Raw genomic sequence first — 17,536 nt, forward strand, 5'->3', positions numbered from 1 at the left:
AAATCAAATTATAGTAATAATCTCTATATAATTTGCAAAAAGATCTGCCCACCATCTGACCTGCTAAAATGTTATGTGATTATTGTTATGACTGCTTTATTTTCCAGTAACAAGATCACCTTTTTTCCTGTAAACTAGAGATGAGTGAACCTGGAGCATGCAGCATCTGATTACCAGAGCCTGAAGAAGTTAGATGCCACCCTCGAGCTGCCAAGAAAACATGGATACAGCCTATGGCTGTATCCATGTTTTCCAGGGCTTCTTATGGCCGCATCCGACTTCTGCAACCACTGGTAATTAATTGCCACCTGCTTCAGTTTCATTCATCTTTACTATAAACATTATCTCCTTCTTTGCAAACTATTCTTTTGTATAAATGGTCATGTTTCATTAGAGACAGGAGTTCTATAGGCCTGCCATATTTTTAGATACTTATTTTCAATAAGTTAATTAAAAGGTGTTGTCTGGGCAGGGAACTATGATATATGCCCGTATAGGGGGAGATGATTGATTGTAAATCCCTTGCCTCCGTGGCTTTGCACTGCCACTGGAATTGCAATACTTCTTCTTTGTGCTTTGACCGTGCAGGCCCTCTTGGGCAATCACAACAGAGATGACAACTGTAGCCATTGACTGACTTGCCAGAACTGCAGTATCACAACAACAGAACCCAAAAGCAGCCGTACTGTGGAAACGGAGCGTTGTGATACCGGCTGTGGTGCTGAGCCAAAGGGGAAAGTGTACTTTATTATTTCCGGTCATCTTCTCCCTGGGCGTTGATCAAAGTCCCCTGCCCGGTCAACAAATAATAAAAAGACTGTACTTGCCTCTCACCCTGCCCCACGACCTCGGTTATCCCAGTGCACAGTTTTTCGCTGTGCTTCACCCCCTGGTTCTGGTGTCTGAATGGGACACACCTACTCAGCTAATCATTGGCCGAGGTGGGAGACCGGTGTGGCCAATGATTGAAGTAGTGTCACTGTCTCGTGCTGACCCCAAGACCGGAAAGTAGAGAATTTATTAATGCTCTCACCAGGAAAAAAAAGTGTAAAAAAGTCACATTTTTGCACAGTGCACTGAACTTTGCACAAGACACAGGAAAAGTAACATACTTTAGTACATATCAATTTCTCAAAAAAATGTGTGACAATTTTAGACCAAAGCCTACACAAAAAAACCATTTATAAACTCCCCTGTCTGTCTTTATTTTGTACTGCAGCCTGAGAAAATTTATTTAAGAAAAAGTTTTTACTGGACAATCCCTTAAATACTGTATATATAAAGCTATTTCGCTAATGGGTTCAATAGAACCCAATAGTTTTTAAAAAAATATATACAGTGGTGCCTTGAATTACAAGCATAATTCGTTCCGGGACTGTGCTTGTAATCCAAATCCACTCTTAAACCAAAGCAAATTTTCCCATAGGAATTCATAGAAATGCAGACAATTGATTCCACACCCCAAAAATAATGATTTATTATTCTGAATAACATGTAAAACAAATGAAACAAACATTCAGAAACAGCTGACTATGTCATATTATAAGTTACTGTACAGTAATGGAGAAGATGGAAAACACTAGGGCTGACAGAGACTGCAGGGAGTATGAAGGAATGAGCAGAGCAGATATGGGCACAGTATAGCAGCGCTCTCTGTCCGGGAAGAGAGGGGTTACAGCTATGCAGAGATTGCCTCCACAGTCCTGTCCCCTGATGCAAGCCCCAGCCTGAAGTGGATCTGCTATGATTTGGAAGGTGAGGGAGACTTCCTGGGTCAGAGTACAGGGCTGTAGACCCCGCTATGCAGACCATGCCCCTCCTCCACTCGCGTTCCCACTCAGTACAGGGAGCTCCTAAACCAAAGCAATGCTCTTAAACCAAGTCACAATTTTGAAAAACTGTGAGCTCTTAAACCAAAACGCTCTTAAACCAAGTTACTCTTAAACCAAGGTACCACTGTACATATATTTTTAGAACTGTAAAACAGATGCTCAAAAGACTGTGGGGGCAGTCCTAAGAGATTAAAAACCCATTAATTAGTCTTGGCTCCTATATACATCAATAGAATAGAATGCAAATTGTGGTACAGTCAGTGCCAGTTATAAGATTAGTGTTTTTGTTCATTTGACTACAGGGCATATCAGCTTCTGCCTAACAATACACAAACACTTTCCAATCCAGTATTTCTTGTATTGTACTCGTGTGTGTGTGTGTGTTACCTTTGCATACTGGGCTTTTGTTTCAATGTTGTAAACTAGAATGATGCTTCCACCAATGTATTACTCTTTTGTACAGTTTTTTTAGTGTTTACAGTGCACAGTGGTAATGACGCACATGCATCCTGTCTGTAAGCATGTCACATTATAAAGGAGATAGCAATAAATTGCTTTACCCATTTGATTTATCATTCTGGTGCAAAGAGAATTTATTAAAACTAAATCCATGTATAACTTAGTAGTTGTCACATACGTTATTTTAGTTAAAAGAAAAAGAAATTATGCCTCAATTTTTAGGAGCAAAGTATAAAAGACTAGAGAGAAGAACCTTTTTTAAAAAAAAAAAAACACTAAAAATTATAAGGACAAGAAGTTCAAGACATTGCCATTCCCATAACTAATCTGAATATTTTTACTAGCTCTCACTTTGTGAAAACCAACAGTTTTTGGCCATGTTCACACATTAACACATTTATTTGCGGCTGTTATTTAGCGAACAATAGCTATTATTTTAAGCTGTTTATACAGATTTTTTTTCTGGGCCGTCCTTTCATTATCTTTTCAAAAATTCAATGGACCTTCAAAAATAACCACACCCAAAAGGGTGCTTAAAGCTGCCATCACTCAACCTAAACTTAAAGTGACCCTGTAATCATAATCTGTCCCATATCCCCCCCCCCCCCCCCCAAACCACTTGTACCTTCAGATAGCTGCTTTTAATCCAAGATCTGTCCTGGGGTCCGCTCAGCAGGTGATGCAGTTATTGTCCTAAAAAACAACTTTTAAACTTGCATCCCTGTGCCAAACTGCCGCGGCCTAGAGTGTGTGTGCATTATGCTGGCACAACCTCTCTTTCCCTCCTACCTGCCCTCCTCATTAGGAATGCTCCAGACAGATTTCCTACTATTCATCAGCTGTGTGAGGACGGCACATGGGCTGGATCGTTAAGGCACCTGTGTAGTTTTCACTGCAGAGGAATAGGAAAAATAGTGCCAGTGGCATTCCTAAGGATGAAGAGGGTGGGGACGAGGGACAGAGGGGTGTTGCAAAGTTAGGGCACAGATACTCTAGGCCACGGCCGTTTGGCACAGGGCTGCAAGTTTAAAAGTTGTTTTTTTAGGACAATAACTGCATCACCTGCCGAATGGACTCCAGGACAGATCTTGGATTAAAAGCAGCTATCCGAAGATACAAGTGGTTTGGGGGGACAGATTGTTGGTACAGAGTCGCCTTAAGGGTATATTCACACGGGCGGGCTCGCAGCGAGATTATCGCTGCGAGCCCGGCAGGTCCTGGCAGTTCCCATACACTACATACTTGCTGCGGTCTAAACGACCGCAGCGAGTATGTAATTATACCGCCCTTAACCCCTTCTGCTCCTGCCCGGCTCCCCCGCTGTAAGCATACTTTACCTGTCCTCGCTGCACGGGTGTGGCGTCCTGCTCTCCCTCCCGGCCAATCAGTGGCTGCGGCTGGGCATCACACTGATTGGCCGGACAGGAGAGCATGACGCCGGACCCGTGCAGCAAGGACAGGTAAAGTATGTTTACAGCGGGGGAGCCGGGCGGGAGCAGAAGGGGTTAAGGGCGGTATAATTACATACTCGCTGCGGTCGTTTAGACCGCAGCAAGTATGTAGTGTATGGGAACTGCCAGGACCTGCCGGGCTCGCAGCGAGAATCTCGCTGTGAGCCCGTCCGTGTGAATATACCCTAAATCATGTTCATTCTTTGAGAGGAGAGGTGCAAGAAAAATCCCATTGAAGAAATAGGGCAGGCAGAATTATGGATGGAATTCAATGTGCAGACTCCGCTTGTAAATTTAGCCTTTTTTTCCCTCAGTGTGCAGTGGCCCTTTGGATGAACAAAATGCTCAATATGTTGGGGAATATGCACCCCATGCCCCCTTTGTATCTATGTAGAAACTGACCTGGATAGGAGATATAAAATCTTCAGCATGTCTGTTCTGCTTGTGACTATGTTGCAGATTTTCCCCATTGACATAAAGGCGAAAGTCAAAATCTACATTATTGTACAACTATATGCGAGTATTCTGCCAAATCTGCAGCTATGGATAGACACAAACATTTATTTGCATAATTCTTAGGAAAGTCCACACCAAAGTATGCACCATTTCACATGGATTTTGTTGCAGAAGTGCAGTAAAAATCATCAGCGTTTCTTCATGTGGCTGTACCATACAAAAGCAGCCACTGTTCACAATCAAATTGATACTGAGCAGGGTTTAGTCATGTGCTAAGCGTAAGACTCTGTTTAGCACACACTATGATACTGGCTGCTTTTGGAGGATTATTCATAATTTAATATGACCTAAGCATGACCAGGCAGCGAGTCAGTCTGTCAGGATGTATTCTGTAATTTGATGTCTTACAAGAATTATTTCCTGATGCCTTTAGAGAATGTGCTTTCTAAGGTCTTAATGGCTATAGGCTCTAGCCGGGCTCTAGAGGTTTGAGTAGGATGTCATTCTATAATTTATGCCAGAATGCTTGTTACATTTTGCTGCCTGGCATGTAACATTCTGCTCCACCAAAATTAAAATATTTCAAGGACTATATCAATTACTCCAGAATTGGTAACTAGAGAACCTAGTTATATCCTGCTACAAATTCTCATCAGGCAGGTTGTCTACGATGTTGTTTTTATTTTGTTCCTTGGTGTGTGTGTTTAGGGCTGGGCGATATGGCCAAAAAATAATATTTTTTAATATATATTTTTTTAAAACATTAAAACAAAAAAAATAAAAAAGAATTGAGATTTAAAGAGGATGTACCACCAGGTACATCCTCTTTAAGCTGAACCCACGGATCCAACGGCGCCGTCACGAGGAAGCTGGTACCGCGGTCCGTTTTTCGAACCGCGGCCTGGTTCCCGTTTACGGCGCCGTTCTATGCACCGGAACCGGCTGGTGCTCAAGCACTGGAGGTAGGCCGGCCCGCCCCCAGTGGGAGGGAATTCCCTCCCCTCTATGACGCGGCTCCATTCATTCTAAGGGAATAAAATGTTAGGGTAGCTTAACACTTACAGTTAGGGATGGTCCGAACCGAGTTCGGTTCGGGTGCGTATGAACCCGAACCCTCGGTAATGATTCCCGCTGTCTGCCTGCTCCGTGGAGCGGGAGGACCGCCTAGAAAACTGGGATACAGTCATAGCCATAGGCTGTATCCCAGTTTTCCAGGCGTTACTCCCGCTGGATCCGCCCGCTCCACGGAGCGGGCAGACAGCGGGAATCTGCTGCCGAGCGTTGGGGTTCATATGAACCCGAACCTCGGCAGGTTCGGACCATCCCTACTTACAGTATGAGCAGCTACCACGTCCCTGACATTCCGCTTAGCAGCAAGGCAGTATGGGAATATTGGACATCATTATGGGGGCATCCCATTGCCATGCTTATTAATGAGCTGTGCAGGTGAGGGGTATGCGGAAGCGGCCATCACCGGGGCAAGTTGGAACCTGATGACTCTTGTGTTTCCTCCGCCAGAGCTGGTAGAGGCCTGTGGAGTGATTTGTGTTGTCTCCGATTCTTTTTCCCTCAGTTAGGAAAGGTGATTACAATAAGAGGCTGCTCCAAAAAGGGCGTCAATGGATCTTCAGCTTTAAATCATACTCCTTTTATGGGGTCAATGAAGCTTTTTCTTTCAGTTGTTATCTGTGCCCAGATAAAGGTTCTTTGTGCAATGTTTCTTACTTCTATCTCAGTTACTGGTCACAACAATTGATTATGTACTTTCCTCCAGCCATTTGTTATAATTTACCCTAACGCCCTATGACAGCACCCCTGGAGAGGACCTCCCACCACAGGACAGGAAACCTGAGAATATAAAAGCTTGACACACCTCTCCAGACCTCAGTTCAGGTTTCCTGTCCTAGCGGATGGGAGGTCTGGGAAGACGCTCCTATGTGGGCAGAAAAAGAAGTTTGACAACCAGTCAGGCCGCAGGTCCTCCATCTGCTTTTGCACAGTGAGGCTCCCTGCAGGCATAAGTCTCTCCCTGGGAGCAGCCTGGAAGTGTTTTGGGGGACTCACCGGACGGCCGCACGGCTCTGGGCCGTGGGACCGCGCCATGATCTCCGTTGGGGTAGCGTGGTCTCGCGGTGGAACGCCGGCATCCGTGAGTGTCGGCTTCCAGTTTCCCTGGGCGTATCATGTCAGGATGCACGGCGGCGTGCGAGTGCGTGGTGACATCCGGCGCTTCCGGATGACGTCACGGCCGGGTCGCGTCACTTCCGGCGCATCGCCCGGGAAGGGTATTTGAAACCCCAGCTGCTGTGAGCAGGCGTCCGAAGCCTCTTGCGTCTTGAGGCACTGAGACTCCCATCAGCCGGCCCTACTACTATACAGAAAGGTCTGCTGGTACACCTCCTGCAGTAATGTCGGAACCTCCAGGAGGGGATAAAGGACGCCATGATCGCTGTGAGAGGGGTGAAAAGAGAAGCTCAAAGACCTCTAGTCCGGTACCAGTGAAGACCAGGGTTTGGTGAGAGGTCCTTTATCCTTATGTTTATTTTAATGGAGTATTTGTTTGCTGTTTGTATTTTAGAAATCAACACCAACCTCTAAATCCTCCAGTAAATCATCTGAGAATGTGGTGAATGTAAGAAGGAACTTAAGGAGGATTATAATAGATCTGTGTGCCCTGCCTGTATTGATAAGTTAGTGGCACAAGAATCTTCTGCGCTGGCAAATAGCATTAAGCAGATGGTGAGGGATGAGATTAAATCATCCCTTAGTCACCTTAACCTAACCCGCCAGCAAGAAATACCCGGTCCCTCTGGTACTCAAGTAGACTCTAACCCTGCTCCAGCTATTACATGGGTAGATGTGGAGGAGGGAGAAGTAGAGCAACAGGGGGAAGAAGAGGAGAAAACTACTACTAGTAATACGTTATGCCCTGTAGATGATACGGATCAGCTTATTAAAGCAATTAGGCAGTCCATGAACATAGAAGAAGTCACACAGCCTAAATCAGCAGAGGATGCCTTATATGAAGGTTTAGAGCCTAAAAAGATCCGCACATTCTCCCTCCATACAAGCATTAAGGCCCTCATAAATAAAGAGTGGGAGAACCCGGATAGAAAATTTTTTATTCCACAGGTCTTTAAGAGGAAATATCCTTTTGAAGAAGCTGACTGCAAATTATGGGATAGAGCACCGGCAGTGGATGCTCCTGTGGCTAAGATTGTCAAGAAAAACAGCCTACCATTTGAGGACTTAGGGTCCCTATCAGACCCTATGGATCGTAAGGCCGACCACTTCAACCGCAAAACATGGGAAGCGTCCACTTGTGCCTTAAGAACTAATGTGGCAGCAACATGTGTGGCCAGATCCCTGAGGTTGTTGTTGGGGGACCTAAAGACTCAGTTAAAGAGAATGTCCCTGCTAGAATCTTGGAGGATTTACCCGTTCTATCCAAAGCAGCCGATTTTTTTGGCATCAGTGGATTCGTTGAAGATGTCAGCCAGAGCAGCAGCCCTATCTAATTCTGCCAGGCGAGCGATATGGCTGAAACCCTGGAAAGGTGACATTGCCTCTAAGGGTAAACTATGTGCAATCCCTTGCAATGGCGAATCACTGTTCGGCCCAATTCTTGACACTCTGCTAGAAAAAGCATCTGAAAAGAAGAAACAGTTTCCAGGCCAACAAAAATCTCAAGAGCCGGCTCAGGGGAAAAGACCTTTCAAAAGACCCTTTCGGCCTAGGCAGGACAACAGCAAGAGATTTAGGGTCTCTGGGAAAGGGAAGGGGTTCCTTTTCTCAGGTAAAGACAAACCCAAAGATTCCAAATGACATTCATCCGGTGGGGGGTCGTCTGTCCCTTTTTCTCCCAGCCTGGAGGGAAATTTCCTCCAGTCCCTGGGTGTTAAATACCTTAGCTTGGGGACTGCTGTTTGAGTTGACAGCACTCCCCCGGACAGATACCTTCCCACCAGAATAATGTCAGACCAAGAAAAACAGATAGCGTTAGAAGGGGAAGTACTCTCTTTAGTGGACAAAAATGTTATAATCCCAGTCCCTCTGAGTCAACAGGGAAAGGGATTTTATTCCCCACTGTTCTTAGTAAAGAAACCAAATGTCAGCTATCGGGTCATCATCAATTTAAAGAGTCTCAATGTCCACTTAAAATACAAAAAGTTTCGTATGGAGACTCTCAAGTCAGCCATCCATCTTCTTTATCCAGGGTGCCTGATGGCATCGGTGGATTTAGAGGATGCATACTATCATATCCCTATCTATCCATCGCATCAGAAGTTCCTGAGGCTAGCAGTGAACATCAAGGGGCAATGGTGTCACTATCAGTACAAAGCCCTCCCGTTTGGGGTCTCTCAGGCCCCCAGAGTGTTCACGAAAGTGGTGGCAGACATGGCGGCCTTCATCAGGACCAAGGACATACTGCTCATTCCATACTTGGACGACTTCCTTCTAGTGGCGGACACTACTCAATCCCTACTTCTCCATCTAGATTAGGCTCTAGATATAATAAAATATCTAGGCTGGAACATCAACCTAAAGAAGTCCAATCTGACTCCATCTCCCCGCTTCAATTTTCTAGGATATTTATTGGATTCAACAGTTCAGATGACCTTTCTGCCGGAAGTCAAGAAACGGGTATCATGGACAGAGTTCAGACCCTGTTTTGGACCTTCAAGCCATCCTTAAGAGAGGCTATGTCGGTCTTAGGACTTTTAACATCATGTATACCAGCGGTAAGATGGGCACAAGCCAGGTCCAGGGACCTACAACAGAGTATCCTGACGTCCTGGAGCAGAACCAGGGAGACCCTAGACCGCCCCTTTCTCCTGTCTTCAAAGCCAGATTGTCCCTCCGTTGGTGGTTAAACCTAGACAATCTCTCTTCAGGGATCCATTGGTCTCCTCACCCAATTGTGAGAATTACAACAGATACCAGCCCATGGGGGTGGGGAGCTCACATGGACAACCAAAATCAGCAAGGCCGTTGGACCTTACAAACCAAACAAAGCTCTTCAAATTACAAGGAATTACTGGCAATACAACTAGCTCTGGAGAAATTTCAACCCCAAATCAAACACAAACATGTGGTAATTTATTCGGACAACACAACAGCAGTGTCTTATGTGAACCGACAGGGGGGCACCAGGTCCCAGACACTCTTGAATCTTTCTTATCAAATTTTTTCCTTTGCAGAATTAAACTTGACATCACTAGCAGCAGTCAATCTGAAGGGAAAGGAAAACAGAGTTGCAGATTTTCTCAGCAGAGTACAGCTAAGGCAGACAGAGTGGTCTCTGAACGAACAGATATTCCACCTAATTCTAAAAAGGTACGGCACACCATCAATAGACCTATTTGCAACAAGAGGAAACCGAAAACTAAACAGGTTCTGTTCGTTGGACCCTTTGGACAACCCGACAAAGATAGACTCTTTCTCCCCCAATTGGGGAAAGGAGAAAGGTTACGCCTTCCCGCCATTCCGTCTGATCCCGAAAATCATCAAGAAAATCCGGGAAGACAGGGCGACATTACTCCTCATAGCTCCATTTTGGCCCAGAAGGCCATGGATTACTTGCCTAAGGAAAATGTCAGTAAGTCAACCCTGGGTTCTTCCGGACATCAAAGATCTTCTGTCGCAGGGCCCAGTGGTGCACCCGGATACTCCGAATCTACACTTGATGGCCTGGATGCTGAGCGGGGCATCCTAAAGAGAAGGGGATTCTCTGACAGTGTAATCAATACACTTCTGGCAAGCAGGAAGGATGTTACATTTAACATCTATTTTCGAGTCTGGTGCGCCTTCCTGAGGTTCTCTAAAGGTAAGCAGGATCCTTTAGACAAACCCAACATTCCTCTTGTGCTCAGCTTCCTGCAGGCCGGTCTAGAGATGAACTTAAGTCCGAGTACGCTGAAAGTTCAGGTCTCGGCTTTGAGCTCTTTCCTAAATTTTAAATTAGCAGAAAATACCTTAGTAAAGAGGTTTATAACAGCAGCCTCTCGTCTCAATACACCCAAAAAGATATTGGTGCCTCAATGGGACTTAAACCTAGTCCTGGATGCCCTAACAGGGACTCCCTTTGAGCCCATAGACGATATCTCAATCAAGATGCTCACAATCAAAATGGTGTTTCTTTTGGCTATAACAACTGCTAGAAGAATGGGAGAAATACAAGCTTTATCCGCTCATCCTCCATATACACAGATCCTAGGCGACAGAGTAATTATGAGAACGCTCCCTACCTTTCTCCCGAAAGTAGTTTCAGAGTTTCATAAAAATCAGGAGATTATCTTGCCATCATTCTGTAACAATCCCAAAAACCAGAAGGAAGCCGCTTTCCATACGCTGGATGTAAGGAGATGCTTGCTGAAATACCTTGATAAAACAAAGGAGTTTAGGTCCGCTGAAAATCTGTTAGTTCAATTCTTAGGGCCCAATAAGGGTAAAGCAGCTTCCAAAGCCTCTGTTAGTAGATGGATCAAACAATCAATCTCTCTAGCCTATACTAGTAAGAATAAAGATCCTCTCCCGTTTTTCACAGCTCATTCTACTAGGTCAATGGCAACATCCTGGGCTGAGAGGGCTGAAGCTACCCTAGATCAAATTTGTAAAGCTGCCACCTGGGGCTCGGTTCACACTTTCTTTAAGCACTACAGAGTACAGTTAAGGCCAATATCTGATTTATCCTTTGGCCGAAAAGTCCTTTCGGCAGTAGTCCCCCCCCCTAATTAGTTATTAGCTCCTATTCTAATTCTCCAGGGGTGCTGTCATAGGGCGTTAGGGTAAAGACACGATTACTTACGGGTAATCTTGTTTTCGGTAGCCCATGACAGCACCCCTCCTGCATACCCTACCCTATATATATATATATATATATATATATATATATATATATATATATACACCGAATGTTGCCTAGATATTGTTTACCTTTCCTTATTATTACCTATGTTGTTTTTTTACCTCCGCTGGAGTACTTTTATTTGAACTGAGGTCTGGAGAGGTGTGTCAAGCTTTTATATTCACAGGTTTCCTGTCCAGCGGTGGGAGGTCCTCTCCAGGGGTGCTGTCATGGGCTACCGAAAACAAGATTACCCGTAAGTAATTGTCTTTCACAGCAATAAAATCCAAGAATTATGGTATCCACACACGATAGTGTTTAACGTTTTTTGTATTGTCGGCTATCTTTTTAAACCAATCATCATATACACACCAGGGTGATTTTGTTTTGGTGAGGGTATCGCCTGCATTTTCTTACATCTTTTGGGTTGACATTTTTATATATGAGTAAAGTTTTAAGACTTCCAATAGGCAGGGATTTTTTGTTCGATTGTGGAAAACATCTACAATTTGGGTAGTGAATTAAAGTTTTTTTGACACTTGCACAAAACAATTAAAACATTTTCTATGTTCTGGAAGCACAGACTAAGTTAAATATGTGTCTATACAATGTATTACCGTATCTGTACGGTTCTGCCACACTGGTAGCTGATAGAAATCCAGGAAGTGAAGAAAAATGGCATCTGTGCAAATCCACATTGTCTCCTGCTTCTTCTGCTATCCCCCCTTAGGAGACAAATCTTCCATGCCTCTGTCTCACATTGTGTGTGTTTGCTGAGATAAGGCTGATGATGCAGACAGGGGGCAGGGTGTAATGTTCCAGGAGGCTTGGCTGGATCCCCCAATCCCCTGAGTGATTCACCATCTCTGACCGGCCAGAAGCAGGTGTTGCACTGATTTCTCTAATTGTGCAGAAGTGTGCAGTGAAATTCGGGCTGTGTTTTCACACATGTTGGGGTGTCATTGCAGTACTGCAGCGTATTCACAAAAATGATGCAGTAACACAAGTAAATGATGCTAAACGGCAGAGAGGATCAGAGCCTTATTGTCGGGCTCAACTTCAAAGGTAAAAGATGCTTGATCATAATATGTGCGTGGAAATGGAAAGAAAAAAAAATTCAAAATTCTTTACTTTTATTCCAATATCAGCGTTACAGGTAGAGAATACAGTGTGCTGTGTGGTGTTACAGGTAGAGAATACAGCGTGCTGTGTGGTGTTACAGGTAGAGAATACAGCGTGCTGTGTGGTGTTACAGGTAGAGAATACAGTGTGCTGTGTGGTATTACAGGTAGAGAATACAGCGTGCTGTGTGGTGTTACAGGTAGAGAATACAGCGTGCTGTGTGGTATTACAGGTAGACAATACAGCGTGCTGTGTGGTGTTACAGGTAGAGAATACAGTGTGCTGTGTGGTGTTACAGGTAGAGAATACAGCGTGCTGTGTGGTGTTAGATAGAGAATACAGCATGCTGTGTGGTGTTACAGGTAGAAAATACAGTGTGCTGTGTGGTGTTACAGGTAGAAAATACAGTGTGCTGTGTGGTGTTACAGGTAGAGGATACAGTGTGCTGTGTGGTATTACAGGTAGAGGATACAGCGTGCTGTATGGTGTTACAGGTAGAGAATACAGTGTGCTGTGTGGTGTTACAGGTAGAGAATACAGCATGCTGTGTGGTGTTACAGGTAGAGAATACAGTGTGCTGTGTGGTATTACAGGTAGAGAATACAGCGTGCTGTGTGGTGTTACAGGTAGAGAATACAGCGTGCTGTGTGGGTGGGACCACAATGAAATAAAATATGCACAAGCCAAAAGGACAGAAATGGCTGCACATCGCACCCATGGCTGACACGAAAGCTTGTTCAGCTACATTTAAAACCAACATCAGAAGTTAGTATATAATTTGGCCAAACCATATTGCCTCATGTACCACGTGCAGGTCTTCTGATACACATGAGTCCCTAACCAAACCTCATCACTGTGCCGGTCAGCGACCACAATCCCCGCAAAACGTGCGCAAGCAGAGAAGAGGGGCCACGGAATGGCCCTGCAACCCCATTGTCACAGCACCAGACCCAAAAGGGCACCCCAAACCCCGCAGGCGCCACCGGCGGAAAAAGTGGACGCCAAGCAACACAAGTGTGAACAAGCTCTTACCTCTCTCCATTCCTCTGCAGGTAGAATGGGAGAATACTAGGAGATCCTCCCCTTATGTACACAGGTGCTTCCTGCTAATTTGGATCACATGGGTCTTACACAGCACGAGTGCTAGCCACAATGAAAAAAGGGACAGAATACATAAAATATGCACAAGCCAAAAGGACAGAAATGGCTGCACATCGCACCCATGGCTGACACGAAAGCTTGTTCAGCTACATTTAAAACCAACATCAGAAGTTAGTATATAATTTGGCCAAACCATATTGCCTCATGTACCACGTGCAGGTCTTCTGATACACATGAGTCCCTAACCAAACCTCATCACTGTGCCGGTCAGCGACCACAATCCCCGCAAAACGTGCGCAAGCAGAGAAGAGGGGCCACGGAATGGCCCTGCAACCCCATTGTCACAGCACCAGACCCAAAAGGGCACCCCAAACCCCGCAGGCGCCACCGGCGGAAAAAGTGGACGCCAAGCAACACAAGTGTGAACAAGCTCTTACCTCTCTCCATTCCTCTGCAGGTAGAATGGGAGAATACTAGGAGATCCTCCCCTTATGTACACAGGTGCTTCCTGCTAATTTGGATCACATGGGTCTTACACAGCACGAGTGCTAGCCACAATGAAAAAAGGGACAGAATACATAAAATATGCACAAGCCAAAAGGACAGAAATGGCTGCACATCGCACCCATGGCTGACACGAAAGCTTGTTCAGCTACATTTAAAACCAACATCAGAAGTTAGTATATAATTTGGCCAAACCATATTGCCTCATGTACCACGTGCAGGTCTTCTGATACACATGAGTCCCTAACCAAACCTCATCACTGTGCCGGTCAGCGACCACAATCCCCGCAAAACGTGCGCAAGTAGAGAAGAGGGGCCACGGAATGGCCCTGCAACCCCATTGTCACAGCACCAGACCCAAAAGGGCACCCCAAACCCCGCAGGCGCCACCGGCGGAAAAAGTGCACCTGTGTACATAAGGGGAGGATCTCCTAGTATTCTCCCATTCTACCTGCAGAGGAATGGAGAGAGGTAAGAGCTTGTTCACACTTGTGTTGCTTGGCGTCCACTTTGTCCGCCGGTGGCGCCTGCGGGGTTCGGGGTGCCCTTTTGGGTCTGGTCCTGTGACAATGGGGTTGCAGGGCCATTCCGTGGCCCCTCTTCTCTGCTTGCGCACGTTTTGCGGGGATTGTGGTCGCTGACCGGCACAGTGATGATGTTTGGTTAGGGACTCATGTGTATCAGAAGACCTGCACGTGGTACATGAGGCAATATGGTTTGGCCAAATTATATACTAACTTCTGATGTTGGTTTTAAATGTAGCTGAACAAGCTTTCGTGTCAGCCATGGGTGCGATGTGCAGCCATTTCTGTCTTTTTGGCTTGTGCACAATGAAATAAAATTACTGCAAATAATTCAGTGACACAATGAAACTGCAATGTGTGAACACAGCCTAGATGTTCTGCAACAGCTTTGGGTGTGATGAACAGCTGAGGGAAAGCATTGCATTCTGGAACATGTAGTACTGTGTAAACTGATATACCAGGAAGTGCAGAAAAACAAAACAGAACAACCCCCCCAAACAAATGGATTTTTTGTAGTTTCAAAACTGGAATGGATAGGAAAGTAATGCTTTATGCTTCTGCAGAAGTTTCATTTTATTTAAAGTGACTGTACCACCAGGCCCAGGCTGAAGCACTAGAGGCAGGCCGACCCACCCTTAGTGGGAAGAAACTCCACCCCCTCCATGACGTGACTCCATTAGAATCAATGGAACCCTATCATAGAGGAGCGAGGGTTTCCTCCCACTAAGGGTGGGTCGGCCCGCCTCCAGTGCTTCAGCCTGGGCCTGGTGGTACAGTCACTTTAACCTCTACTTGGAGTTCCCCTTTAAGAGGAATAGTCAAAGGCAAACAAAATAGGAAAAACTGATATGTAAATGCACACAACTGACAATAGAAAATGTTTTATTGGGTACATCTGTGTGTCTTGTGCAGTGTTTTCTTTCGTGTTTTCTTTCAAGTCATGTATATCTAACGTCCATAGTTGCCTAATAAAAATTGCTTTCCAGGTCTTCCACCAGATATTACTAAAGTTTGTGTTGTTGCCTTTCAGATGCTGATTATAGCTGTCTGATACACGGAATGCAGAACCAAGGACTGGCACAGAATGAGTTTAAAAAATGACGCCAGCCATGACACGGCGTCGTACAATCTTTACATATATTCCCAACTCTCTCAGCAAGACTCCAACTGCTGCACTGTTGTGGCCTCAAAAGAATCCTCTGCCTCAGATGTCATCAATAGTGCGGTTGCAGCTCTTTGTCTGGATTCTTCTAAAACCTATGTTCTGACTGAAGTAAAGGAGTCTGGAGGGGAGGAGTGGGTTCTAGATGCCAATGACTCTCCAGTACAGAGGGTACGTCTGTGGCCACGAAAAGCTCAAGAGAGGCATTCACAGGCAGAAGGATATTATTTCCTTCTACAAGAAAAGAATCAAGATGGGACCATTAAATATGTCCATCTCCCTCCTGTATCTGAAGAGGAAGCAGCTAGGAGGCTTGTGGAGAGGGGATTTCTCCCCCGGCCCCAGATGGACTACAATGACTTGTGTAATTTGCCTAATCTTACAGAGTCAGCCATTTTAGAAAACCTAAAAGTTCGCTTTTTAAAACAAAAGATTTACACATATGCAGGAAGTATTTTGATAGCTATAAATCCTTTCAAATTTTTACCAATCTATAACCCAAAGTATGTCAAAATGTATGACAACCACCAACTGGGTAAATTGGAGCCCCACATTTTTGCTATTGCGGATGTGTCTTATCATACCATGTTGAAGAAGAGAGTGAACCAATGCATAGTGATCTCTGGAGAGAGCGGCTCTGGAAAGACGCAAAGTACCAATTTCCTGATACACTGCCTGACTGCACTGAGTCAGAAAGGCTATGCAAGTGGAGTAGAGAGAACCATACTGGGGGCTGGACCTGTGCTCGAGGTAATATATGTGTTGTCCTTTTATAGTATACTAGAAAATGTTCCCGGCGCTGCCCGGGTATAAAGTGTCAGTGTGTTAATTAGATTTGTTCCAAGAGTGCTCAGAAGGCCTATCTATACCCTTTTGTTTGTTTAAGGGGAAATCGCCAGGAGCCCTATATACCTGACAGTTCTGCACTGTTCATGTAAATTGTAGCTTATGCACATTAGAAATAAACTAAAAACTTTAAACATCCTAAATACCTAATAGCCAAACTGAGATGTCATGTGATCAGACTGTATACAGAGCCTGGTTATATACAACATTGGCAGTGTTATATACAGAGCCTTGTTATATACAGAGCCTGGTTTATTACAAGATTGGCAGTGTTATATACAACATTGGCAGTCTTATACAGTATACAGACTGGTTATATACAGCATTGGCAGTCTTATACAGAGCCTGGTCACATACAGAATTGGCAGTGTTATATACAGCTTGGTTATATAAAACATTGGCAGTGTTATATACAGCCTGATTATATACAGCATTGGCAGTGTTATATACAGCCTGATTATATACAACATTGGCAGTGTTATATACAGCCTGATTATATACAACATTGGCAGTGTTATATACATAGCCTGGTTATGTACAACATTGACAGTGTTATTGCCAGGTACATAGACATAAAGATTTTTACCTGATACAACTCTGGAGCAGCAACATACAATTGCCCATGCGGAAAACATGCAGTGATTAGGCTTGGGCCTTGTTTATTGCCACTGCAAATGATGCTTAACCTGAAACTGCAATTGTCTAAAATGTATTGTTTCATCTGAATTTATCAGTGGAATTAGTGTATACCTGGATTGTATAGTTGGGGGAGGTCCTGTATACCTCTAGTATATAGTTGGTGAAGGTGTTGTGTACCTGTAGTTTATAGTTTAAGGGTCATGGATACCTGTAGTTTACAGTTTGGGAGTCCTGTATACCTGTAGTGTATAGTTGTGGGGTCCTGTACACCTGTAGTGTATAGTTGTGGGGTCCTGTACACCTGCAGTGTATAGTTGTGGGGTCCTGTACACCTGTAGTGTATAGTTGTGGGGTCCTGTACACCTGTAGTGTATAGTTGTGGGGTCCTGTACACCTGTAGTATATAGTTGTGGGGTCCTGTACACCTGTAGTGTATAGTTGTGGGGTCCTGTACACCTGTAGTGTATAGTTGTGGGGTCCTGTACACCTGTAGTGTATAGTTGTGGGGTCTTGTACACCTGCAGTGTATAGTTGTGGGGGTCCTGTACACCTGCAGTGTATAGTTGTGGGGGTCCTGTACACCTGTAGTGTAT

At 44.8% G+C, this 17,536-nt stretch overlaps 1 protein-coding gene across 9 annotated transcripts in view; it reads left to right on the top strand.

The window, feature by feature from the left end:
* The window catches only part of MYO9B (myosin IXB), a 165,447-nt gene that overhangs the window by 20,526 nt on the left and 127,385 nt on the right, over window positions 1-17,536 (top strand). For all 9 annotated transcript variants that reach the window (XM_069962291.1, XM_069962283.1, XM_069962286.1 and 6 more), the window contains exon 2: window positions 15,327-16,208. In XM_069962291.1, the coding sequence (XP_069818392.1) occupies window positions 15,381-16,208 (828 nt within the window). In that variant the 5' untranslated portion in view covers window positions 15,327-15,380. The remainder of the gene's footprint in view (window positions 1-15,326; window positions 16,209-17,536) is intronic.

Source organism: Dendropsophus ebraccatus, chromosome 3, assembly GCF_027789765.1.
Source record: "Dendropsophus ebraccatus isolate aDenEbr1 chromosome 3, aDenEbr1.pat, whole genome shotgun sequence".
NCBI lineage: Eukaryota > Metazoa > Chordata > Amphibia > Anura > Hylidae > Dendropsophus > Dendropsophus ebraccatus.